Raw genomic sequence first — 26,040 nt, 5'->3', positions numbered from 1 at the left:
TGTTATAGAATTATAGGCTTTAGACCAGAAATGGATCATGATCATTATGATAATAGTGATAGCATTTATATGCCTTGAGGTTTGCAAAGTGCTTTACAAATATCATCTCATTTGATCTTCACAACTATCCTGAAAGGTAGGTGCTATTATTATTTCCATTTTGCAGATGAGGAAATTCAGGCAAATTAAGTGAATTGCCCAGGGTCACAGGGCAAATGTTTGAGGTTGGATTTGAACTCATGTCTTGCTGATTCCCTAAAGGCACTATCCATAGCACAACCTACTGGCCTGTCTTAAAGATCATCTGGTTCTTCAGTCCATCCTATATTTGAAATATTAATTCTCTATATAACATTTCCCAGAAGTGGTCACCTGACCCTTTCTTAAAAACTTCTAATGAAATAAAACCACAATCTCTTGAGCCAACCTGTTCTATAATTGGGCAGTTCTAGTTGTGAGAAGGTCTTGCTTATATTGAGCTGAATTTTATCTCCCTATAATTGTACCTGTTGGTTCTAATTCTGCTGTCTGAGCTCAGGTAGGAGAAGTCAAATATGTCTTCCCTATGATAGCTTCTCAGACATTAAAAGGAAGTGATCACATTGTCCTAAAGTCATCTCTTTTCCAAGTTAAACATCCCTAGGTGCTTCAACTAATCTTCATATGACAGACATAGTTTCTAATCCTTACTATCCCCTCCTTTGGACATTTTTCAGTATTTTTCCAAAAATACAATACTTAGATCCCTAAATGGCACTCCACATTTACTGAAACCACAGCAAAAGACAATGGATCATTATTTCCCTCAGTCTGAATAATATGCTTATGTTCATATAACCTAATATCACATGAGCTTATATGGCTACCGCATCACAATTAATTTTTATTATTATATTAAACTTTTCGTCCACTGGAACGCTTATTCTTGTCTAGCCACATCTGCCTTATCTCATACCAGAATATTTGTTTTTTTTTAACTGATGTGCTTTTTCTTTATTAAATTCCTTCTTCTTATTAGATTTGTTCCTCATCACAGTCATACTTGGATCCTGTTTCTGTCATCCAGCATATAAGCTGTTCCTCTCAGCTTCACGTCATGTGCAAATTGAAAGGCATGCCATCTGTGTTTTCATCTAAGTCATTGATAAAAAATGTTGAAGTGAAGAAGGCTGAGTACTGAGCTCTGCCTTAGTCATTCATCTACTGTTCGTGACCTTCAAAGAATGTTAGAGCAGAAAATGACCTTAGGGAACATTTACTCCAACCCCTTTGTTTTGAAGATAAACTGAGGGCTAGATTGAATTGTTGAATTGATCTGTGGCCATGTGATTAAAACCAAAACTACATATGCTCTCAGTTATTGAATATCTATCACATCATAGGTCTTCATCTGGTTATTTTAATATGTCATTGATTCTAGTTTAGCATTCTAGCTTTCCATCTGTTACCTATCACCATCAGTACATGACTTTTGCTGTTGTCCAGCCGTTTCAGTTGTGTCCAACTCTGCATGATCCCATTTGGGGTTTTCTTGTCAAAGATACTGGAGTAGTTTTCCATTTCCTTCTCCAGCTCATTTGACAGATGGGGAAACTGAAGTAAACAGGATTAAGTGCCTTGCATAGGGTCACACAGGTAGTAAGTGTCTGAGGCTAGATTTGAACTCTTGAGGATGAGTCTTTTTGATTCCAAGCCCAATGCTTTATCCACTGTGCCACCTAGCTGCCCCAAATACATGACCAGTCTACTTCTTCTAGTGATATATGTCCTTGATGTTTCTGATAGTCCCTGATAGTAAAAATTCTCCATAAAATTCATCTGTAATAATTTATGGTATTACTGCAGTGTACCATACATTGGGTTACCCCAAATATTTATTCTTCTGATATTGTAGAATTCCTTGTTCACTACAACAAAATGCTTGATATATTCAGGTAAACTGAGACCAGAACAGAGACTTTATATTATTTATACTTATTTCTCACTTAATACTAGACAAAGTGCTCTATATTCCTGGACATTCACCTGATAAATAATTCGTGAGGTGAGTTGAATTGAATTCTTGGCAGTAATTACCAGTTGCATATGTGTGTGAATTCAGGCTTAAAATCTTACTTAATCTAATTTGTTCATTTTATAAATTCCTTGGTTGTTTATTTTTTTAAATTACCTGAATCTAAATGAGTGGTTTTCAGATGAAAGAGCCCATATTCTGGCCACTCATAACATAAAAGTTTGAAAATTGCAGCCTAAAACCTGCAGACGTTGGTAAAAGGAGAATAGGTATGTTTCTTTGAGTTCAATTGTGTCCCTTCCTAACTATTGAGTTAACTCTTTATCCTTTCATAATAGATTGGTGTTAAATAGCTACCTTGTTATTACATGACAGGTCTCCTCTGAGCTCCAACACAAAGCCAGTCTTAGAAAATTGGTTCATAAATTCTGTTCCAAAGATTTGAAGAAAAGTTTATGTTTTATTTTGTTTAATATTTCTCCCCTTAAGTTTGAGGGAAAGTTAATTGTGAATTTAATTAAATTAATTTGTAATATATCACTTAATTAAATGTAAATTAAACATAAAAAATTTTAAATTGACTAAAGTTATACCAAAAATGTGAAAGATGTAACTAGTACTCATTGATCCCTAATATAGTGCTCTTCAATGCTGCCTTTTCAAGACCATATCATTGAGGATAATATAGCATTATGGAGCAATTATCATTATTGAACCACTGTATCTATGTAAAGAATACACTAAATTGTTGTAATTTGTTTGCGCAGTTAGATAGAGGACTCTGCTTCTCAGGTCAGCATCATAGGTTCCATTCTGATGTGGGCCTGTTAATTCCATAATCAAACTTTTTAATGGTCTTAGGACATACCGCTAATCCCAGCCAAATATATTAATAACTGTGGGACTAGAGGCAGAGAGAGACAAAGAAAGAGAGATGAAGTCTATAGATGGATCTCCATTTCCCTTCCCATATTAGGTTTGAATATCGTGAAGACTAATGTTGATAGCTTACATTAATATTGTCTTTTAGTTCTCACAACAGACTTTCAAATTAAGAAGTGCCAAGGGTCGCATAGCTAGGTGGGTGGTCAGTTTGCCTCTGCTTCTTAGTAGAAGTGCAGAAAAATATAGTTATCCACTAATGATTTATTAATATTAGTCATATTGTTAATTATTAATATTGACATTAATCATAAGCTACCTATAAATTTATAGTATTATTAATGTTTCTGTTGTTCTTCATCAAGGCAGTTTCATCCCTTCACAAAGATCACAACCCCTCCATGACTTAATAGATTCAATTCAATTGAATTCCCAAATGCTTGTTAAATTGCTGCACCTTATAAAGGACTGTGCTAGACTCTGTGGATACAAAGAGCCAACAGGTAATATTTTTGGCAAAAACGACTCATAAGCTATGTGGAAGGAGGACCTACACCAGTTAAACCATAGATATTTTGAAGTTGAAATTGAAGAAGGGGTTCTGCAATGGAAAACTGTCAGGTGACAGTCAGTACAATTAATGTGATCATCTGACATTTTAGTGCCATCTTTTATAAAGGAGGGAGGTCCTCAAGGCCTTAAAATACATGAAGTTGGTGTTAGAAAAAGCTAAGAGAAAGATAAGATTCCATCTTGCCCTCACAGAGTTTGAGGAAAATGAGAAACACTCAAGGGTAATACAAAATAGAATGTGAGGAGCGCATAAGAGGAATATAGGATTTGATGAGATCTGATGGGTTAGTGGAGATTTCTTGGAGGAGGTGTTATGAGAGCAGGGTCTTGAAGTAAATGAGATTAAGTACCTGGGCATTTAAATTTTTGTTTAAAAAAGTCAGGGAGGGAAGCTATTAATAAGCTCATATTTCTGTCTTACAGGTTTATAAAGTGCTAATGTTTAGAAGGGTTAAATGACTTTTTTCTTAGTTATGCCATTAGGAAACACCAGATTTAGGTCTTGACCCCAAGTTTCTTGACTCCAAATCCAGGGCTTTTTTTTTCTTCCCACCACCCTTAATGTAGAGATCCTGAATACATCTGTGTATTTTCCCCTTTCTTAAAACCTAATATCTGACCAGTTAGCACTCAGCTTTTCTTCATACACAAAATGGCCTGGCTCTTACAGTCTTGCCTTACTTTACCACACCTTCTTCTTGAGGAATTTTCAGGTAGTTCTCACTTTACCACAATCACAGATTGTCAGAATTAGAAGGGGCTTTCAAGGACAAACCCAACCCTATCAAGACTTTCTTTTATGGTGTTCCTAACTGGTGTCATCAGGTTGCTACTAGAAAATTTACGGTGCTATGAAACCTCCACTAATTCCTGTGTTACAGTAGTTCATTTCACTTTGGGATGGCTCTAATTCTTAGAAAGTTTAACTCTAGATTTCCTTATTAAAGGTCCATAAATAAATGGAAGATAGTAGTCTAGTTATTAGTCAAGAGACCTGAATTCTAGTCTCAACACTTTTCACTGACTTGGTGTGTAGTCTTGAGCAATTTATTTGCCTTCTGTAGGCCTTAGTTTTTTCATCTTTAAAATAAGGGACTTGGGCTCAGTGATCTATAAGGGTCCTTTCAGCTCTAAGATTCTATGCTTCCGATAAAACTCACTCTTAAAATATGAATGTCATATTTGGGCACCAACTTCCCATGGGAACAAAAAAAATAATTGTATGATTTGGGGCAAATTCCTTTCCCTCTCTATGACTCAGCTTTTTTTTTTTTTGGTTAGGTAAGGAGGTTAAGTGACTTGCCCAGGGTCACACAGCTAGTAAGTGTTATGTGTCTGAGGCCAGATTTGAACTGAGGTCCTCCTGAATCCAGCCGGTGCTCTATGCACTGTGCCACCTAGCTGCCTCATATGATTCAATTTTTGTAGGAGTAAAATGGGAAAGGGGTGGAATAGAAGTTTCTGTAGAAGGTAACAGAGCCCAGAAAGCTTCTATCTACTTTCATAGTGACATTATTGCTGCAGCATTAAACCAGCTTAGTCTGAGATGGTGATCCCATTGTCTTCAGAGACTGTTTTCCTGACTTTGAATTATTCCATTGTTTCCATAAAACCAGAGCTTTCTTCTGATTGTTGGAGAGGCCATGAAGGGGCATCAGAGGTTAACGGAGTAGTCTTAGCAAAAGGGGATATAGCATATCTAGAAACCACACAGCATGCTAAAAGGAACACTTTTTTTGACTTGAGTTTCAAACTTAGCTTTGCCTCTTATTGGCTATGTGACCCTGAAGGAGTCACATGCACTTTCTGAACTTCATTTTCCTCATCTGTAAAATGAGGATCTACTCCATACTTCACAGGGTTATCATAAGGACAGCAGTAAACTTCAAAGCACTAGAGAAATGTGAGCTCTTACTACAGTTGATAGCACTATTAATATTCATGTAGATTGTTTTTAAATTACATGATTAATGTGGTTTTTTTTTTAAGCTGGGAAGTGATTTTGTAGATTATAGAACACAAGAGGCAAGAACTGGAAGGGACCTTAGAGATCATCTAGTCTGTGCCTCGTCATTTGATAGCTGAGAAAACTGAGGGTCACTTCGGGCAAAGGACTTAGCCAAGGTCACAAGGGTAGTATTGAGATTTACACCTTGAGATGTAAGGATGATTGAACTCTGGAGGGCCAGCAGGAGGTGGGTGTGCTCTTTGTCCCCAGGCTTCCCTTAGAAGAGCTGTCCATATGTAGGATGGGGCTCCTACTGTTTGTGTCTTCTTTCCTTGATCACAGGGACTTCTAAGACATCCAAAGGTTGAAAGAAACATGAAAGTTTGCCAGGAACTCAGCCTGGTGAGGAGCATAGCCCCAAAGAATGAACTATAAGGGTCCAGCCCAACAGTGAACTGACTCAGCAAACCAAGATGCTAAGTCTTGCCAGCAAGAAAACAGTTCCAACTACTAATGATGCCGCATTTGGAAAGTGAACTTGATATGAATGCTTTCAATCTGAGCCCATCCTTCTCAGGGCCAGAGGTGGTAGGGGAAGAATTTGCTCCTGGTTTGTATACATGTGTTTTCATTGTATCTTCTTAGGAAATATCTCTTTATAAAAGCCAAATTATGTGAATTGGTTGAATTGTTAATTAATCAAATGTATTAATTTTGTGATGTTAACCGGCACTAACAATTGCATTTTTTGGGGGGTGGAGGAGGAGACACGCTTGAATTGGGGCTCAAGCCAATAAAGTTATAGAAAACTCCATAATCTTTTAGGGTTACTTCTAGACTCCTGAAAGGAAGCCAATTCTTCTCCAGGTTCTGCTCCAGACCCTTTAGACTCCTTCTACCTTGTCATATCAGCTTTCTCACCATAGAAAGTCATTCCATCCTTGTGCCCCCTTTCTCTGATTCATTGGTCTTCCACAACCTCCATTTTAAGGCAAGTTCCCAAGCTAACCATGCCTTCATTCCTCTCTGGACTCCATTCTTGACTCTCTGGACTTTCTCCAACATGTCCACTCATGGATAGTTTCTTACTTTTCAGCTCCTTTTCATATGTTATCTTCTCCTATTAGAATGTAAGGTCCTTGAGGGCAAAGACAGTCTTTATGCTTATATCTGTATTTTCTGCACTCATCACAGTACCTGGCACATAGTAAGTACTTTATTAATGCATGTTTACTTTATTTAACCAAGATCTGGGTCCCTGATGTGCTTATGTGAAATGAGGTAAGTATTCCTGGAGACTGAAATCAGAAGGACCTAAGTTGAAATCTGACCTCACACAGTTATTAGCTGTGTGACCATAGGCAAGTCCCTTGCTTCAGTTTCCTCAGTTGTGGTAGTGGTTTAGTTGTTTTCAGTTGTGTCTGACTTTGTGACCCATTTTGGGGATTTTCTTGGTAACTAGACTGGTTTGCCATTTCCTTTTCCAGGTCATTTTACAGATGAGGAAACTAAGCAAATAAGGTTAAGGGATTTGCCCAAGATTATACAGATAGTAAGTATCTGAGACCATCTTTGAACAGAGGTCTTCCTGCCTCCAGGGCCACTTAGCTACTTCCACAGCTATAAAATGAAGAATAGTAAAACACATACCTCACAGGATTGTTGTGAGGATAAAATGCGATAATTCTTGTGAAGTGCTTAGGACAATACCTGGTACATAGTAGACACTTAATAAATATTTCTTCACCCTGCCCCCTTATAATATGGAGAGTTGTGTAGTCCATCAGTGGAGAGTACACCCTTGCTAATTAAATCATAGATCATTCAGAGTAACGTAGGAGTGGCATATGCCACTCCTACGTTACTCTGAATGATCCAGATTTTTTTCATTTCCCTGTTATTCATTGTTCTCCTTTCTTAATTCAAATTCTGGTAATTTGTGGGGTTTTTGTCTTTTAGAGGAAAAGATTTATCAGAGACTTGATTTTATTGATTTTCTAAAATCACAGAATTTGAGTTTTGGAAGGGACATCAACAGCCACCTAGACCAATCCATACCTTAAAGAAATTTCCCCTACATTTATTAGTCTAATTGTTTTTTTACTTACCTTATTGCTGCTCTTATTTTGACTTTGTTTTTCCTACTCTTTCTATGATTTGTAGACATATTGCTTTGTTCCTTTTACAAAGACTTCAAGTGCAGATTAATGATTATATTTCTTATTTCTCTCTATTCATATTTAAAAGTGTCATTTTTCCTCTGGAAAAAGTTATGGCTGTATCTTCAATGTGTGGTTTTAATATGTGGTTGTATTTTCATTGTTTTTTTTTTTGTTCCCTGACTCACTGTCATTTTAGAGATTATTTTTAACTTCTATGTAGTTGAGCATCTTTATGTTTTTATCATCAGTTTTTTTATTTTATTTCCCTGTGGTCAAATTCAATAGTATGTAAAATGTCTGCCTTTTTATGTTTGTAGACAACTTCTCATTAAGAACCTCTGTTTTCCTTAACTTTGACTTACCCATCTTTGAAGCGACATGGCGAAGCAAGTGTTGAGGGGATCCTCAACCAGCTGGTCCTGGAGCATCTCCAGTTGGCTCCTCTGCAGTGGGGTGAGTAATCTCTGAAGGATAAAGTAGTTTTGCTTGGATCCACATTGTTTCCTTAACTTAATTATCAATCATTTAAAGGTTAGTTGTTAGAGAAACCACAAAGATTCAGGTGACACTGCCTAAAAACCTTTACAGTGGAAGAAGCTACCAGAAGATAATTTTATTACAATTGGGCCTCTGAAATTATACTAGCTAAGTTTATTGATTGAGCAATGAGAAGTCTTCATTTCACCTGGGTTTGAACTTTTTGACTCTTGGTTCTACCTCAGTGTTTTGAAGGTACTAACTACTTTGGGTAACATTTGATTTTCTAACAAAAGATATCAATTTACACTTTGTTTGGTTTGTGTTTTAGGCTTTACTTTTGATACAAAAAGGCAGGTGATGATTTCTTAATAAGCTTGTCTTCTGGATATGTTATTGGAGTTTATTGCAGTGTGATATGTGGGTAGTGTATACTGATCTTTGGGATTATGTTGAATGAGGCCTGTAACAAGTAATCTCAGAAGGGTCAAGTAGCTTCATTTGAATTTGCAACCAGTAGTCATAGTTTCTTGAGCTTAAATCATGTTAGGATAAATGAGGTTCCTTGTTCACTTTTATGGGCAGTATACAAAAGCACCTTTTTTGAAAGTGACTTGAATAAGGGTGTACAGCCCAGAAACTATGACTATTTCTACTTTCATTCATTATTATTAACCTTTCATTTAAAGGTTTACCTGGTGGCATATAAAGGAACAGATATTGCAGTCTGGCTTTTTTTTTTCTTCTAAGCAATGAATGCTCTATTTTTCTTTGTGAAAAGAGAACATACCACACTGCTTTGAAGTCAGAGTAATTTTTCTAAGTGTATTCATTTGATATGATGCTGTCATAGTACGAACCTGTTTTAGATTGAGTCTTTTAACCTGTGTTGTTTAAAAAAAACCAAACCTTGAAAACACAAGAAGGTAAATTATAGCCTCTTCTCCATTAGCTAGTTAATGAACTAGGTTTGTCTACTCTGTCGAAAAGGCTCAGGAAAAGCACCTCCTGCTACACTCTGACATCCCAACTTCACCCCTGCCCCTGACCTCTTCCAATATCCTTTTCTGAGACTGAGAAGTCCATCAAATTCCCATGTGCTGCCACCTTTCTTATTTGTAACCATTTTTCTTCCCTACATCATTAGTTACCAATCCACAGAACCTATAGAATGAAGATTTTTATACTCTGTAAGTACCTGTTATTCCTTTTATTAGCAAGGATTAAAATATGTCCTTCTAGTGGCCAGTGTCACAATATTTATCTGTCAGGTTTGCTGACTAATATTTATTAAGCACCAACTATGGGCTTTCTCCATGCCCTACACGAGGATCTGGGACTATGAAGACAAAAATCAAAACAACTGCTACCATCAAGGGACTTATTTGTTGGTTAGACTATAACATGAGAACAGATCATTAAATTCAAAATATATACAAAATAATTTCTGAAGTAAAAGCACTAGTACCTTGGGGTGGGGTGGGGGGAAAGGATTTAAGGTAAGGGAAATGGAGTAGCATGGTATAGCAGGTTTTCTTGAGCTGAACGTTGAAGGAAACTAGGGATTCTATGAGACATGGTGAAGATGAAGTTCATTCCATTCGCTGTATTCTGCTAGTACAAAGACATAGATGAGATATGACTGCTGGATACAGAGAAAAGTGAATAGGACATTTTGGTTGGACTATTGAATTCATGAAGTAGAATAATATGAAATAAGCCTGGAAAGAGAGGCTAATTATGAAGGACTTAAAATGCCAAAGAGAGGAGTTTTTTCTTAGAGGCCATTGGGAGCTAGCCTTTTAAAAAATTTAATTTTTTAAAAAATCTGGCCTGTGATTGGCATAAGGAGATTCCAGGGAGGAAACTCCCTCTACCAATGCAGATTAGTGTCTTCTCTGCAGTTCAGAGTTTTAGAAAATTACCTGCGGCACTAGGAGATTAAATGCTCCCCTAGAATTATACAGCCAGTATATGTCAGAGATAATATTTGACTCCAGCTTTTCCTTGCTGAGGGCTGACGTTTTGTCCTCTATGCCATGCTTCTTTATGGTCATATATGTGTTTTAGGAATATCAATTTGCAATGACAAGGATATTTTGGAAAGAGGTGAGACTGGAGGAAAGAAGACAAGTGAGCAGGCTGTTGCAGAAGACCAGGGGAGACCAGAAAGATGAAAGTTCTCTCAGTTTGAAGAAGTTAGAAGAAAGATGGAGTTGGAGAGCAGGGGAATACATATAAATCAGAAAACTCAGCTTATTTTTTATTATCTAGTTTTTTTAAAGCAATGTATTATCAGTATCAAATTGCATATTCAACAGATGTCACTGCATTTTTCTTTGTCCTTTTTTAGTTACAGATCATTGTAAATGATAATCTCAGTAGATGGAAGTCAGTGCCAGAATTCCCTTGGGGTTTTATAATTCAGGCATCTGGTGGAAAATGAACAAATTAATAAAATATCAGATAAGTTCACACCTACCGCATGATTATTGTCAACAGAAATGACCTTTACAGCAGAGATGCCAAGAAAGGGAGAGCAAGGATGCAAGTACATAGTAGGGGAAAGAAGGTATGGTGTGAAGGAAAGAGTGGATATATTTAGATGACCCAGATGGAACTTCATTCTCATTTATTTCTTTTCCAAGGTGGAAGCAGTTAGGTTGGATGTTTCCCAGCATCAGTGGGCCTCTGATGCTGGTAATCTGACTAGCTCCCTTGCTTAGCTTTATTGAAAGTAGTTATTGAAGAGGATGCATTCTGTGTACTTTGACATAGCTGGGGTACAGGATCTTGTATTCTAGAGTAGGAGTCCATAAACCATAGCCTACTGATCAAATCCAGCCTGTCATGTGTTTTTGTGTAGCCCATGAGCTAAGAATGGCTTTTAAATTTTTAAATAAAGTTTAAGATGACTCTTATTTTTAGATTGAGACAAATTTAGATGCTTATGCCTAAATGTCAGCTTTAAAGTCAAAGCTTGTATGTTACAGTATCTGATTTATGGTAGTACTAGGAAGCTTATTCATTATTCCACAAGCTTCTGAGGATAAAACTGGAAATGTTTAGTTTTTTTCCCCTAGACAAATGGTACTTATAAAATATAAACTTGAGTTTTTCTTGAAATTATAACGAACAAATTACAAATCTTTGTTTTTAATTTTGAGTTTGTACTGGATAATTCTGCAATACCAAAACAAAATTAAAATGATTAGGTAGGTATGTATATGGGTGTGTTTGTGTAGAAATGACCCATCTCTTACAATTGACCAGAATTTATATGATTAAGAGTGTAATCCATACTCCAGTACTCCATTAGATCTGTGATCTTACTGATCTGGGTACTGCCTTCAAATCTTTCCTGACTCTTGGGTATATCCTTTGATAAGTTCACCACAGGGGATTCATCTAGTGTTCCTGAGACCTTCATCAAATTCTCTTGGAATTTTATGGATGCCAATGAAGCACACAGGCTACCAATCATCCTTTAGTCTCACTATATATGAAGTAATTGATGTAACTTTATGAGGTGCCTCATATGGATGCTTCCTTGGGAGAAAATGTGCGAGCTAAATCTCATCCATTTGGAACACTGGGAAATGGGTAACACCATGCTAATGTAGAAGACTAATGGCCCCTAGAAGTTCTGACATTGGAAGTTGTTGGGAGGGGTCAAGAATGAAAGCTCCTAGAATTTAAAGCTTTGAACAGATCTTATAGATCATGCCTAACCACTTCATTTAATAGATAGGTGACCTGCCCTGCCCAAGGTCACATAGCTAGTAAGTAGAAAAGCCAGAATTCAAATTCAGGTCTTCTGATTCAAAGTCTAGTGTTGTTTTCACCAATCTATGTTGGAAATAGCCAGAGAGGCAAGATCAGAGGTTCTTATTAAGGCAGTTTGGCAGTTGATAATTTCATCGTCTTATGCCTAAGTAGATGAGAGTAGGGCTAGTTTCCCTAGAAATTCTTCTGACCTCTATAAAGGATTTTAGGAGAAGCTCTGAAGAAGTATGGGGAAGAAGTCAAGTTGTGATTAGTGAAGCCAAAAAAACCAAACCAAAACAAAACTGATAATATAGTCTTAAGAACCACTTGTCTCCTTCCTTACCACTATCTGTTTCTTCCTGTGTGCAAGGAAAAGGAGAAAATCTTGATTGATTGGATTTTAGGCTAGACATTGTTGGACAGTAAACAGCTGGGTACTACTGTATACAACCTGCCCAACTTGCCAGGTGACCCTCTGTTTCCTTCCCAGGGTTACTTAGTAACTGTGATGTGATGTAGATTGTTCCTGTACCCTAGATATTTCCAAACATCTGTTCTCTGTGAGTATATTAGTCAGCACTTCTGTCATTTATTAACAAATAATGAATTAGTTTTGGTTGATTAAGTACATTTAAAAAAAATCAAGACATTGTCCATCATAATCTAAAGATTGTAAACTCTCTAAAGTGTGCAGTGTGCAGTGTGCAGTGTGCATCCCTGTCTCAGATGGTATTTTACTTGGAGGTTAGGGATGAGTATAATAAGCCTAACAACTAAATGAATTGGATGTAGAATATTAGAGGTGACAAGGACCTTGGGACATAAGTGTGTAGAACCTGAAGGAACTGTAGAGATCATGCAACCCAATCCCTTTACTTGGCAGAGAAGGAAGCTCGGATACAGACAGGTTGATGACTTGCCCAGGATCACAGATCTAGTAAGTTATAAGCCAGTACTCTAACCCTGATCCCATGATTTCTAGTCCAGTGCTTGTCTTGTTTCCCTAAGGCTCTTAATAACAATCTTAACTATTGCTTTTTATTCCATTATTAGGAGCCATTGCAAGAGATTTGAATTTCTCATCTGCTCTGTAAAGTGACCAGGAGTTATGTGATGGAATACAACTGCTTATACAGCATGCAAACATTCAGGTTTAATATCAATAGGGAAAGGGGAGAAAATCCTTTAAGTTTTATGAAAAAGCTGAGGCTGGAAGTCTAAAACCTCTGCATGACAGATGCCAGGTTATCTACCTCAGATAAGCACAGAACTAATAATACTTGGCTAAAAATAATTTTCTCAGTACCTTCCAACAGACCGGGCCTGGGTTGAGACATGATATTAAAAGCCAACAGGGCTGCCAAGAAACACTCTTTGTCCCTTCAAATTTAGACCAAGAGAAGTGGGACAGACTTAAGAGATGCATAGAGGTAATTGTAGAGAGGATTCCAGCATCAGACAGAGGACTAGATAAAATGACCTTTAAGATTCCTTCCAATTCAAAATCTGACCGTTGGTCTGGTGTAAAAGAATACATGCAAATACGCTGACACCTATCGGCACACAGTATGGGCACCTAACAAATGCTAGTTAAATAGAATGGAATCATAACTCTTCTTTGTAGAAGCAGCTGGAAGTCTCTTGTCCAAAGTTGCATGGTTGGGAATAAAACCTGTCTCTTCTTGGAAATCTGCCCTGCTGATTTAATGTCAGTCACACACGAAAGATTTGCCAGAAGTTCTTGAGATCTGATTCTATTAGAAGCTTTACAGGGGTTAGAGCCACAGAAAATGACTTGGTATGTAATGTAAATCCAAATATTAATGGGCTCATTATAGAGGAAAAAATAGGCTTCACGTTTGGAGGAAGAAGACCTGAGGTTGGGTCCTGGATCTACCACTGACTTGCTCTATATCCTTGGGCAATTGCTTTCTCTCTAAGCCTCACTTTTGCTACCTTTGAAATGAAAGCTTGGACTGGATGGTCAGAATGGCATTTTCTAACTGACTCTGACATCCTATGACTCCCTATTTCATCTGACAATGAAGACTCATGGACTTAGAGCTGAAAGGGTTCATCAGAGCTCAGCTCCTTCATTTTACAGATAAGGAAACTAAGGCCCCAAAAGAGCGAGTGACTTGCCCAAGGTTCTCAGGGAGTGAATATCATAGACAGGTTACTTTTGTATGGTGACATGCTAAATCCTCTCCAAAACAGAAGGGCCAACCAACTAATACTCTGATTTATTCTTTATGAAATCCAAGTTGATGATTTAACTTACAAAGTCATTGATTAATCATTCTGTTATTATGTTATATATAAGTAAAGGTTAGAGGCACATGGCATGTTTAGTTTGGCTGCAAACTACTTTCCAGTTGAAACATTGATAGGCTAGACTTCTCAGCGGTTTCCTTGCCAAATCTTGTGGCCAGTTATCAGTCCTCATCTTTCTTGACCTCTTTTCAGCCTCTGACACTGCTGATCACCCCATTCTCCTTGATATTCCCTTCTCTCTAGGTCACCATGACCTTATTCTAATCTCACTCTTCTCTACCTGTCTCACCAATTCTTTTCACTCTCCTTTTCTGGATCTTCATCCCACTAAAAGTGAGTATCCTCTGGGGCTCTTCTGTCTTGGGCTTTCTTCTCTTCTCTGCTTATAATGTTTTTCTTGATGATCTTTCTCACGGATTCAGTTATCTTTTTGCTAATGATTCTCAGATCTATTTATCCAGCCCCAACTTCTCTCCTAATCTCCAGGCTAGCATCCTCCCAGTTACCTATGCTCACAATCTAGGTGTCATCTTCAACTCTTCACTCTCTTACCCCTTCTTATCCAGTCTTTTTCTAAATCCTGTCTATTTTGCCTTTGTAAAATCTCTTGTGTAGGCCTCCTTCTCTCCTCTAATACAACCACCTGAACTTAACATTACACCTGCACTATTACAATAGCTTTTTGGTTGATCTGTTTGCCTAACGTCTCTCCCCCAACTAGGCCATTCTTTACTCAATTTTCAAATTGATCTTCTTAAAGCAAAAGTCTGACCACATTATTGCTATAATCAGTAAACTCTAATAGTTCCTTATTATCTCCAAGATCAAATATGAAATCCTCTCTTTGGAAATACAGCCCTTAGTACCCCTCCCCTTTCTCATCTTCTTATACCTTATTTTCTCTCCTGTACTCTCCAGTCCAGAAGCACTGGCCTTTTATTTCTCAAAAAAGACATTTCATTTCCAGCTTTGTGTGTTTTCACTGGATGTCTCCTATGCTTGGCATTCTCTCCCTCTTCATCTTGCTCCTCTTGGCTTTGTTCAAGTCCAAGTTTAAATTTCACCTTCTGCAGGAAGTTTTTCCTTATCCCCTTTAATGCTGGTGTCTTTCTCCTATTAAATGTCTCCAATTTATCCTGTACATACTTTGTCCAAAGTTGTTTAAATGTTGTTTCCTCCATTAGACTGGGAGCTCCTTAAAAGAAAGAACTGTCTTTTGCCATGATTTGTATCCCTTTTGTTGTTTTTCAGTTGTCCTAGTCGTGTCTGACTCTCAGTGACCCCTATTTGGGGTTTTCTTGGCAAAGAGATCAGAGTGTTGCCATTTCCTCCTCTTGCTTATTCACAGATGAGGAAACTGAGGCAGATGGAGGGTAAGTGACTTGCCCATGGTCACACAGCTAGTAAGTGTCTGAGGCCAGAAGATGATTCTCTCTGACTCCAGGCCCAGCGCTTTATGTCCTGTGCCACCTAGCTCCCTTTGTATTACTAGCACTTAGCATAATGCCTGGCACATAGTAGGCACATAAATGCCTTTGACAGACTGAGTAGAAAGTCATATTTTTTTTACACAGTTACCAGGAAGATTTTTAGACTCGATGTCACAGTCTTACATTTTATAATTGCTTTATGGTTTACAGAATTATTTCTGGATATTTTCCTATTTTAATCCTCATCAAAGACCTGTGAAGTAGTTCAGGCATTATTTATTGCAATTTAAAGAGGACAAAAGGGAGGAAGGTGACTTGACCTGTCCTTTAATCTAGTTAGTCTCAGAGATAGTACTTAGGTCCAGGTCTCCTAACTTCTACTGCAAGGTGCATTCCACTTCACTATCCTCTTTCCTCACTACACAATTACAATGGAACATTAGGCTTGGAATCAGAAAGCTCCCATTGTGATTCCAAGCTCAATCACTTAATAACTGTGTGACTAAGTACAAGTCAGTTAATCTCTCTGTGTCTCATTTGCATTACCTGTTAGGTGTTGGATTAGATGGCCTATAAGGTCCTATCCAGCTCCAAACTATGATCCTGTGACCCAAGTAAAGTCAGAGATGATGCAAGACACTTGTGTGTTCCTGGCAAAATCAAGTCACATGAATTTATTAAGCACCTACCATGTGGTGCTCAGTGGGGACTAGACATTGTCTCTCATCCTCATGCCTACCAATAAGCATAAGATATAAACTAATATCAGCTTTCTCAATAGTTCTGGGTTACCAGTAACCCAAATAAGTTAACAGCCCAACAAACTAACCACAAAGAAGGCTAATCCCTAACTCTTAACATCCTCAGCCCCTCCTCCCTTACCACCCGCAGTGCTCCTGCAAGCATGGCTGCAAAGCCAACCCCAACCTACCTACCTGCAGCGGAAGTCAACTTTACACCATGACACCCCTTCCCCATTCTCCCAGTGCTGCAGAGATTCAAAAAGCAGAAATTTGCTCAAGCTATGACAGTTCTATATAACAGAGTTTGGAGGAATAGAGAGAAAGGGGGCAGGACACATGAAAAGATGACAGTGTGACAGTCCAATAGGTCTGAGGAAAAGAGCCCAACATCAAGCTGGGAACACATCTGTCTCCCCAGATGTCACTAGGGGCAGGACAGAGGGTGGTGAACTGTTAGTTCTCCAACATGGGAGGAGGCTGAGTTGCTTTGAGGTCTAGCCCTCAGGGAAACCACCCTCAAAGGCAAGAAAATGAACATAGGAGAAAATAAGGGTAAAAAAAATGCTGAGATTACCAAAGACCTCAGGAGGAAGAAAACTCCATTAAAGACTTTGAGCGTAGGTAGGTGAAGCAATGAGGAAGAATCAATAGCAGGAGGGAATATGTTCTACAGGTAGGTTAAAATATTTTTCAGGCACTTAGAAATAAATATTGAAAGGCAAAAAAAATGAATCAACACTTATGAGATAAAGGACCTTATGGATTCCCAGGAGAGCATGGAATTATAACTGGATGTTCCTGAATGTTTAAAAGGAGAAATAAGAATTATAAAAGTAGAATGCATAGCCTATACAATGGATATAATTGATAGAATAGAAAAATTTAATCTATGTTGGCACATCTCATCAAAGAAATAAAAGATAGAATAACTGATTGGAAATGTAAATACTTGGAAGTGAAGGACAATTTGGAAGAAGAGAAACTAAAGGCAAACACTAATGATCTGCATGCTATCAAAACATATTGATCTGGAAGAATGATCATAGAGATAACTTAAGCAGTGTAGGGCTCCCAGAAGAACATAAATCAAAAATCCTGAACACCATAATGCAGGAAATAATACAAGAAAACTTCCCAGAATTTCTGAACGTGGAATACAAAGAGCCAATTGATAGAATCCACAGATTAGGTCTGGTGGTGGAGTAGGGATAAGACCTATGCTATGAATTCCAAGACACATAGTAAAGTTCAGTAATTCCACTGACAAAAACAAATTCTGCAAATGCCCAGAAGAAATCTTTCAAATATAAAAGAAGAGAAATTTGAATAAAACAAGACTATTCTGCACTGACCAGAAACCATAGAAAATGCAGATGAGAATGGAATATGTTTTGAAAAGCAAAGGCGCTCAAGATGAAGCTCCCTATAATTTGAGCCTAATCATAAATGAAAAAATAAAGATGTTCAATAAAGAAGCAATTGAAATATTCTTAGAAGGAAAACCAGATTTGGAGAGATTATTTGGTTCTCAAATATCCTCAGACAATAGAAGAACAAGAGTGGTAAACAAATGCACCAACCAAGGACAACGACAACAAAAAAAGAGCAAATAGTCTGTTGAGAAATTTATTGCTAAATGTATGTGAGGGAAATGGAGGGGGATGCCTGTCAGTTGGATAATGTGGTATATGATTGTGATGGAATACTACTTTGATATCAGAAATGATGAGCTGGTTAATTTTAGAAAACCATGGAAAGAGTTGCATGAAATAATGAAGAATGAAGTGAACAGAACCACAAGAACATTGTACACAGTAACAACAATATTGTTCTAAGAACAACTTTGAATGACTAAGTCTTTTTGAATATTATAAATGCTCATATTGGCTACAAAGGACCTATTATGAAGAAAGATGCTATCCACACCCTGAGAAAGAACTGATAAGTAGAGGTAAGTATAGTATGGTTTTATATAGACATGTACATGCATACTTGTGTCTAATGGTAGCCTTCTCTAGGGCAAAGGAGAGAGGGAGGGAAAAAAAATAAAATAAAAAGTGCACAGCAGAGAACGAAAGAAAACTGAGAAGGAAGCCCAGAAAAGCAGGATAGCCTTGAAATTATGTGTACTATATGTTACATAGTATTTCCAAAAGGAGTAAATAGTTTAAAATGGAAATTCATGGTTTTATATTGAATCATCTTTTTATGTTGTGCTGTGTACATGGAAATGTTCTTCTTTTTTTTTGTCTTTAAGTTCAAAATGAATAAATATTTTTAAAATGATTTTTAAAATGTACATGAGAAGACAGGAGTGTAAGCAAAAGTCAGTGAAGATGAAGAAACAGACTTGAAACATGGGCCAAACTTCACAAACTCAGCCTATAAATGAATCAATTTTTTATGTTGTTTTGTTTTGTTTTAGAGCCAGTACACTAAATTCCCAAGTAGAAGTGCATATTAAACAAGAAAGGGGAGAAAGAAGGCAAAGAGGAATATGTGATGTAGTTTAATCAAGTAAAGATGAATAGTGAAAGGAAAATAACACCTCTAATCTCTCATGAAGAACATTTTGAGGCAAATAGGGAGAAATGATCAAAGTGAGGGCAAAGGTCAATAATGAATGGCACAGAATGGGACACAAGAAAAATCTTACGATAGGACAACATTCTCTCTATCCCCTGCTGGAGTTGGTATTTCTAAGAGGAAGGTACAAGAAAAAAAGGGAGCCAGAGAGCAAAACCCACAGGATAATATAGAAAAAGTTTAGAAGGAGGAACTCATACCTTTAATTCCATGAAGAATACAGAGACTAAAGAAGAACTTAATTGGCATAAAGGCCGTGGATAAAAGAATAAAAGTTTAGAGTCATCAGAAAGGGAAGACATTGAAGAGAATGTGGGGGGATCCGTGTTTCCATGTTCTTTAGAAAAGAGTACAGAAAATGAAATGTTAAAACCCTAACAGATAAAACAAGTTGAAGGGGAGTTTTACTTGACTGCTTAACTGAAAGGGGAGAAAAATAGAAGAATTATATAACTATGTAAAATCAGAAAAGAAAAAGAAACTAATAAGCAAAACACCAAAATTAGGGAAAAGGGTAACAAATGAGGTCAGCAGAAAGGAGAGGTTGAGGGAAAGAGCGCCAGTGGAAGTAGGATAGCCTTTAAATAGATTAAGCTAATATAATTGAAAAGTTATAAAACCGTGTTTACAGAAGAAGAAGGAAAAATCCCAATTTGGAAAAAATCAGTGTTAGAGAAAAATGGAGGAAAATATAAAGCTAAATCTCATAACTTTAAATGGATTATACAATCCAGTAAAATGAAATAGTGACTGATTCAGTAAGAAATGAAATCTCACCATCCACTGCTTATAAGAAAGACATTTTAAAAGCAATGATGCAAATAGAATAAAAACAAAGGGATGGGAAAAAAATCACCATACGTCTAGTGAATCCAAAAAAGCAGGAGGCATAAAGGTAGGTAAAGAGGAGATAAAACTATCCTTATATGCTAATGCTAATTGAGACAATAGCTTCAACAAAATTTCACTTTACAAAATAAACCTTCAAAAATCAATTGTCTTTCTATATAATAATACAAAATCTAATGGAGAATCGTAGAAAAGGAAATCCCATTCCAGATATCTCCAATATTCATAAAGTATCTGGGGAACAATTTACCAAAATGCAAAAAAAACTTATACAGATTAAATTACAAAATGTTCCTTAAAAATTTTTTTTAAAAACTTGAATAATTAGAGGAATGTTCTAGAATACTGGCTGGGCTATACCAGTACAATAAAAATGACAACATATCGAAGTATAATTATACTTTTATTTTTAATACTGTACCATTCAGATTATCAAAGGAATCATTTATAGAACTTGATAAAATAATAACAAAGTTCATTTGGAAAAATGAAAATTCTACAATACCAAGAGAAATGATGAAAAGAGGTACAGACAAAAAGAGAATAGCACTTCCAGACTTCAGACTATGTTATAAAGAAGCAGTTATCAAAACTATCTAGTAATGGTTAAAAAATAGAGGTAGATCAATGGAACAAAATAGCCAAAAGAGACACAGAAAAAAATGGAATTCAGTAACTCAGTGTTTGGTAAAGTGGAAAATGTGAATTACTTAGTTAAGAATTTTCAATAAAATCTGCCAGGAAAACTCAAAAGCAATATGGCCCAAGTTAGACTTAGGCCAATACCTTATTACACCAATAGCCATTCCCATTAGATAAGTAGTCAAAGGATATGAGCATACAATTCTCAAAAGAAGAACTGCAAACTATTAGCAACCACATGAAAGTGCTCCATATCACTAAAAATAAGAGAAATGCAAATCATAATCACTCTGAAATTTCACCTTACATCCTGCAAATTGGAAAAGATGACAAAGGTAGAAATAGTCAATATTGGAAGAGTTGTGAGAAGTTAGGCACACTGGTGCATTTTTGGTGGAATTGTGAATCAGTCCAATCATTTTGGAAAGCAATTTGGGATTATGTAAATGAAGTAACTAAATTGACCTTGCCCTTAGCAAAGAATTGGAAAAAATATAGATGCCCTTCGATTAGAGTATATGAATGCAATGGAATATTATCATGACTTTAAATGGATTATATAATCTGTGCTGTAAGAAATGATGAATGATATTAATATAGAGGTATGTATAGACTAAGTCAACTGATACAAAATTCAGTAGATCCAAGAAAACAATATATACACAGTGACTACAACAGTATACATGGAAAGAACAATCACACACCTACACAAATCAAAAGTGAATGTTGCAAAATTATATAGAAGAAGCATGTCTCAAAAGACAAGGTTTCAGAAGTCATTGTCTAAACTTTTGCAGAGTTGAAGTTCACAAGTGTGACACATTGCACATATTTTCAGATTTTTTTTTGATATATTGGTCAGTTATGCTGATATTTTCCTTTTCCTTTTTTTGTCTTTAAAAATACTATTTCTCAAATAGAATTCTGGGGAAAATGGGGAGTACTGGGAAAGCTATAGTTGTGTGATAAAAATACAATATATCAACTTAAACTTTAAAAAAGAAAAAGAAAAGAAAATGCACAGTCAGGAGTTGTAACATCTTGTGTGAGGAATAGTAAAGAGACCATTGTTACCAGATAAAATAAAGGGAGGGAAATAAGGTGCAAGACGACTGGAAACATTGGGAAAAAAACCCTCAAAACTGTTAACACATGTCATTTGAATTCTTCCCCCCCCCATAGACATAGTTCCAGAGAGAGTGTAATTTTCTTGCATTAAAAAAAGTTCATTTATAAGTCACATTAAGAAGAATTTCTGATCATCGCTTTCCCCCTTCCATCATCATCTTTCCTACACCTGGTCCCAGTTACTGAGTTCTAAGATTTTGCTAAATGCTATTTATGTGACTTTGGGCAAATCACTTCACCTCTTCATATGTGGGCACTTGGTTAGACTACCCCTGATACCTTTTCTGTGAATCTGTAAATCTAAGCTCTACCATTAACTAGGTTGTGAGTGGCCAAAAGCTCCCTTCCTACCACTCTCTATTCTCTCATTTGCATCTGCACCAATTCCATCTCTTTGGTTTCCCCATCCCTCTTTTTCTTGTCCTTCTGTTGTCCCCTCTGGAATCCATCTTCTTCTGTTACAATCTGCCTTTCATAGTAGACCTATGCCTTTTCCAAAGAAATCACTTTGTGTTTTTCTTGTATATTTTTTGTATGTATTTTCTCCAATAGAAGGTAAGCTCTCTGAAGGCAAGGACTATTTGATTTTGGTTTTGTTTTTCATCTCCAGAGCCTACCACAGTCTCTGAAATAAGGTAGATACTTAATAAATGTTTGTTGATTGAATTAATTGAAAAGTATAAGGATTTGCCATTATTTCCAGTCCCACCTTAGAGCATTCAGTGTGAAGTCTGATTGTTATTTCCTAAGGAAGGTGATCCCTAATTATGGGCTTTTTTTGGGTAGTCTCTGAAGTTTTCAATATGCAGGAATTTTGTATTCTTCAGGTCCCAAGAAAACCCCAAATGAAGTCACAAAGAGTCAGACATGACTGAAAAATGACTCAATCACAGCATGAAATAGTACGCCTCAGGCATACTGTCCTATCACCAGAAACTTCTAAGTGAAGGCTGTGTAGCTAATGTTAGGACATTATACAGGAATTCATTCAGCACGGTAGAGTTTTGAATTAGATCATCTCTGAGCCCCCTTCCCACTCTGAGGTTTTTTTTTATTCTAAAGCTCTATTTAAATGATTTTTAAAATATTATTCTAATACTATGATCCTGTAATTCTTATGCTCTAAGAGTCTGTGATTCTAAGATTCTAAGGATTTAAGAATCTAATAAGTTTGTCGAATGAATGAAGGTCTCTAACATTTTCCTCAGTCTTTATATAACATGAGATTGCCTCAATTAACCTCTGTTCCTTTTTCCTCTGTGGATATTCTTTTAATTTCTTCACACCTCTTTTATTCTTTCCTTTCAATGTGGTTCTGAAATGCCAGTCACTTACTTCCTATAATTCTTTTCTTGTTGACTGTTCTTTTAACAGGTCCAAGTTATGCTGGCTGTTTTCCCCAGGGTTTATATTAGTGACCTTTGTTTAATTCTATCTCTCATTTTTCATTTCTTAATCTATTCTGATTTTTTTTCATTTACCTTGCTTTAGTACCTTACTTTGGAGCTATTCTTTTACTGATCTTGTTAGCATCAGAGATCGTTTGGGCCATTAAAGGTCAAGAGGCACTGAGCGTGAGAACTGAAACCCAAGGTAAGAACTAAGAAAAGGATCCAGCTCTCTTACTTTCTCCAACTGGGCATTCAAGGCCCTTTCCAATTTACCCTTTTTAGCCTTATATCCCACCACTACCCTTTCCCCTTAACATGTACTCTGCGCTCCAGACAGCCTGAAATATACATACTTTGCACATGTCTCATACTTTCCTTCCTCTAAACTTTTTATTTACTCTGTCTCATGTCTAGAATTCTTGCCTTGCCCTCTCCACCTGTTGAACTCCTGTCCATTTATCCATCCTTCCAGACCCAAATTAAGTGTTACCTTCTCCAGTAAGCTCTGCCTGATTCTTAGCCAGTAGTAATTTCTCTCTCCTCTTAATTCATTGAACCTTGTATACCATTCACATATTTAAAATATTCTAATTTTCATTAAAGTTACTTCTGTGCCGGTTTTATCTGTTATTAATAAACTGCGTATTGTTTGAGAATAGGAGCTGTACTTCAATTACCTTTTTATCTTACCCACAACTAGGGAACCCATCTAATTTCTAGACTCAATTCCACTTCTAACCAGCCATTTAATGTGGAGTAAGTTATTGAGCCTTTCTAAATCTCCATTTCTTCATCTTGAAAATAAGAATTATAAGTTGTGATGACAAAAAGGCCGTTATTAAAATCAAATGATATATCATCCAATTACATATAATTTTATTATATATCATTCAGATTCTAATTACAGATCTGCCATGAACTACATGTGATATCTTTAACATCCCCTTGAGGATGTTTTTCAGTTGTAAAATGATGTCATTAGACCAGATTGTTTCTAAAGTCCCTTCAAGTGCCACCATTCTGGGTTCTGGGTTCTAGATCAGACTCACCCAGTGCATTTCTGAATTCATTTGACCACCAAGTATGGCTCTAAACATATTGAAGGAATGCATAAGTATTAGTATGGGGAACCTTGCATATGAAAGAATCCCTAGGATAAAGGGGGATTGTAAATATTTTAGCTCTATCATTCCATATTCCAAGGTGTCTTTCAGTTGTCACATTTCATCTTCTCTGATTCCATATTCTTTTCCTGCTCTTAACATTCTGCAGTTCTATGAAGATAACTCAGTGGCATTGATGTGATTCTTCTCTGAGAACATAGAGCTTCTTTTAATGAGAAAATAGAACAGATGGTAAAAGAATTGTACTAAGCTGTAAAAAGACAGGTCTGATTAGAAAAGAGAAAACCAAAAGAAATAATAGCAAAAGAGAAAAAGAAAGTCTAGAACAGTCATTGGTAAATGGAAAGAAGATTATGTTTAGTAAACTTACTGGGCTAGGAGTAAAAAGACCTGGCTTCTAGTTTCAGCTTTGCCCTTAATGACCCATGCAGACTTGGTAATCCATGTTAGTTCTGTAGGTGCTAAATTATGGGGCTTTGCTAGATGATATACTCAGTTCCCCCTTTCAGCTGTAATACTCCATGTTCTTACATTCTCTCTTCTAAGGTCCTTTCTAGCTCTAACATCGTGTGTTCTAAAATTGTATGTCCTCATATCCTTTCAAGTAAAATCCTATGTGTGGAAATCCCTTTCAGCTCTAACATTGAGTCCTTTAAGGTTCCTTCCAGCTCTACCATCCTAAGAATCTAGGATTTGGTAAATGCTCCATTAGGATGTTTTTTGAAAAGTATTCAGAGACTATCTCCTAAATTGCCCATTCCTGTTGTGGGTAAGAACAAAAGATATTTCTTCTCTTTTTCAAGGTTATGACATTAATCCATCGTCCCAGCAATGCTATTCCATACTCTGGTGTAAATTCCTGGGTATTTAAGTGTATAGTGCAGAGAAGTGCCAGTGTTCAGATATTTCACTATTTTCATATGATCCAGCCTCCCTAAAGGTATTTGGTGTTAGATGTCAGGCACCTAAAGGTGCCTGAATGCTTATAATACTGGTTTAAATATTTTGAGCAACATCAGCCAGTCCATTTTTTATTGATGACATCTACTTTGAACTCAGAAGACTTTTTGTCTTTTTTCACAAAACAGAGACAGGAAAGGGTCTGCCCAGTGAAGTGGGGAATGAAAACCTATTCCCCCAAGGAGGTATCTAATGTCTCAAAATAACAGAATCTCAGACACTTAGTAGCTGTGTGACCCTGGGCAAATCACTTAATTTTGTCTGCCTCAGTTTCCCCAGCTGCAAATAGTATGTTAAATGTTACTTTATGCATAAATAGAATACAAGGCATTTTAATAAGTGCATACAATGGCCTAGATCCTTCCACTTGTTAGTGATCTCTCTTATCCTCAGATCTGATTGTGCTGAGGTTGTTGTGCAGCCAATTCAATCATGTCCAACTCTTTTTGACCCCATGGACCATAGCATGCCAGTGAGGTTTTCTTGCCATACCAGCGTGGTTTGCCATTTCCTTCTCCAGTGGATTAGGCAAACAGATTAAGTGACTTGTTCGGGGTCACATAGCTAGTAAGTATCTGAAGTCAGATTTGAACTCAGGTGTTCCAGAGGAAGGGAAGTAGGATGGCCAGGGAAATAAAAAATATGTAAAGAAAAGTTGAAAAAACTAGATAGCTTTCACACAGAAGGCATTTAATCCGCTTTTGTTGTGGTTATTTTCAAATGAAATTGAACTGATGCTTATTCTGGAAAGAAAGAAGATAAGGAAGAATACTATTGTTGTCTTAAAATATTTAAAGAGCTGTCACAGGGGAGAGGGATATGACTTACTCTGCTTGGCCTTAGAGGGCAGAATGAAAACCAGTGAGAGGATGTTACACAGAAGAACATTTTGACTCAGTAGAAGAAAGAACTTCTAAAAATCAGAGCAGTCCAAGAGTAAAAAGGGATACTTTGGGAGGTAAAGAGCTCTCTGTTAAAGAGCAGAAACTAGATGATAATTACTGTGGATTCTGTAAAAGTAATTCCTGTTTCAGATAGATGTTACGTCGGAGGTCCCTTCCGGTTCTAAGATTTTATTTTTCCTGCAGA

General features: G+C 36.8%; 1 protein-coding gene across 2 annotated transcripts in view; it reads left to right on the top strand.

Moving 5' to 3' along the window:
* Positions 1–26,040, top strand: part of TRAPPC9 (trafficking protein particle complex subunit 9) — a 942,595-nt gene that overhangs the window by 641,507 nt on the left and 275,048 nt on the right. The window contains exon 21 of one of the 2 annotated variants that reach the window (XM_020967021.2): positions 7,942–8,032. In XM_020967021.2, the coding sequence (XP_020822680.1) occupies positions 7,942–8,032 (91 nt within the window). Of the gene's footprint in view, positions 1–5,759; positions 6,097–7,941; positions 8,033–26,040 lie in introns of those variants that run through there. The other variant, XM_020967026.2, reaches the window with a different exon arrangement.

This window comes from Phascolarctos cinereus, unplaced genomic scaffold, assembly GCF_003287225.1.
Source record: "Phascolarctos cinereus isolate Bilbo 61053 unplaced genomic scaffold, phaCin_HiC Scaffold_4;HRSCAF=312, whole genome shotgun sequence".
NCBI lineage: Eukaryota > Metazoa > Chordata > Mammalia > Diprotodontia > Phascolarctidae > Phascolarctos > Phascolarctos cinereus.
Note: the sequence above shows the minus strand (reverse complement) of the source record. Positions and strands in the feature narration are given on the sequence as shown.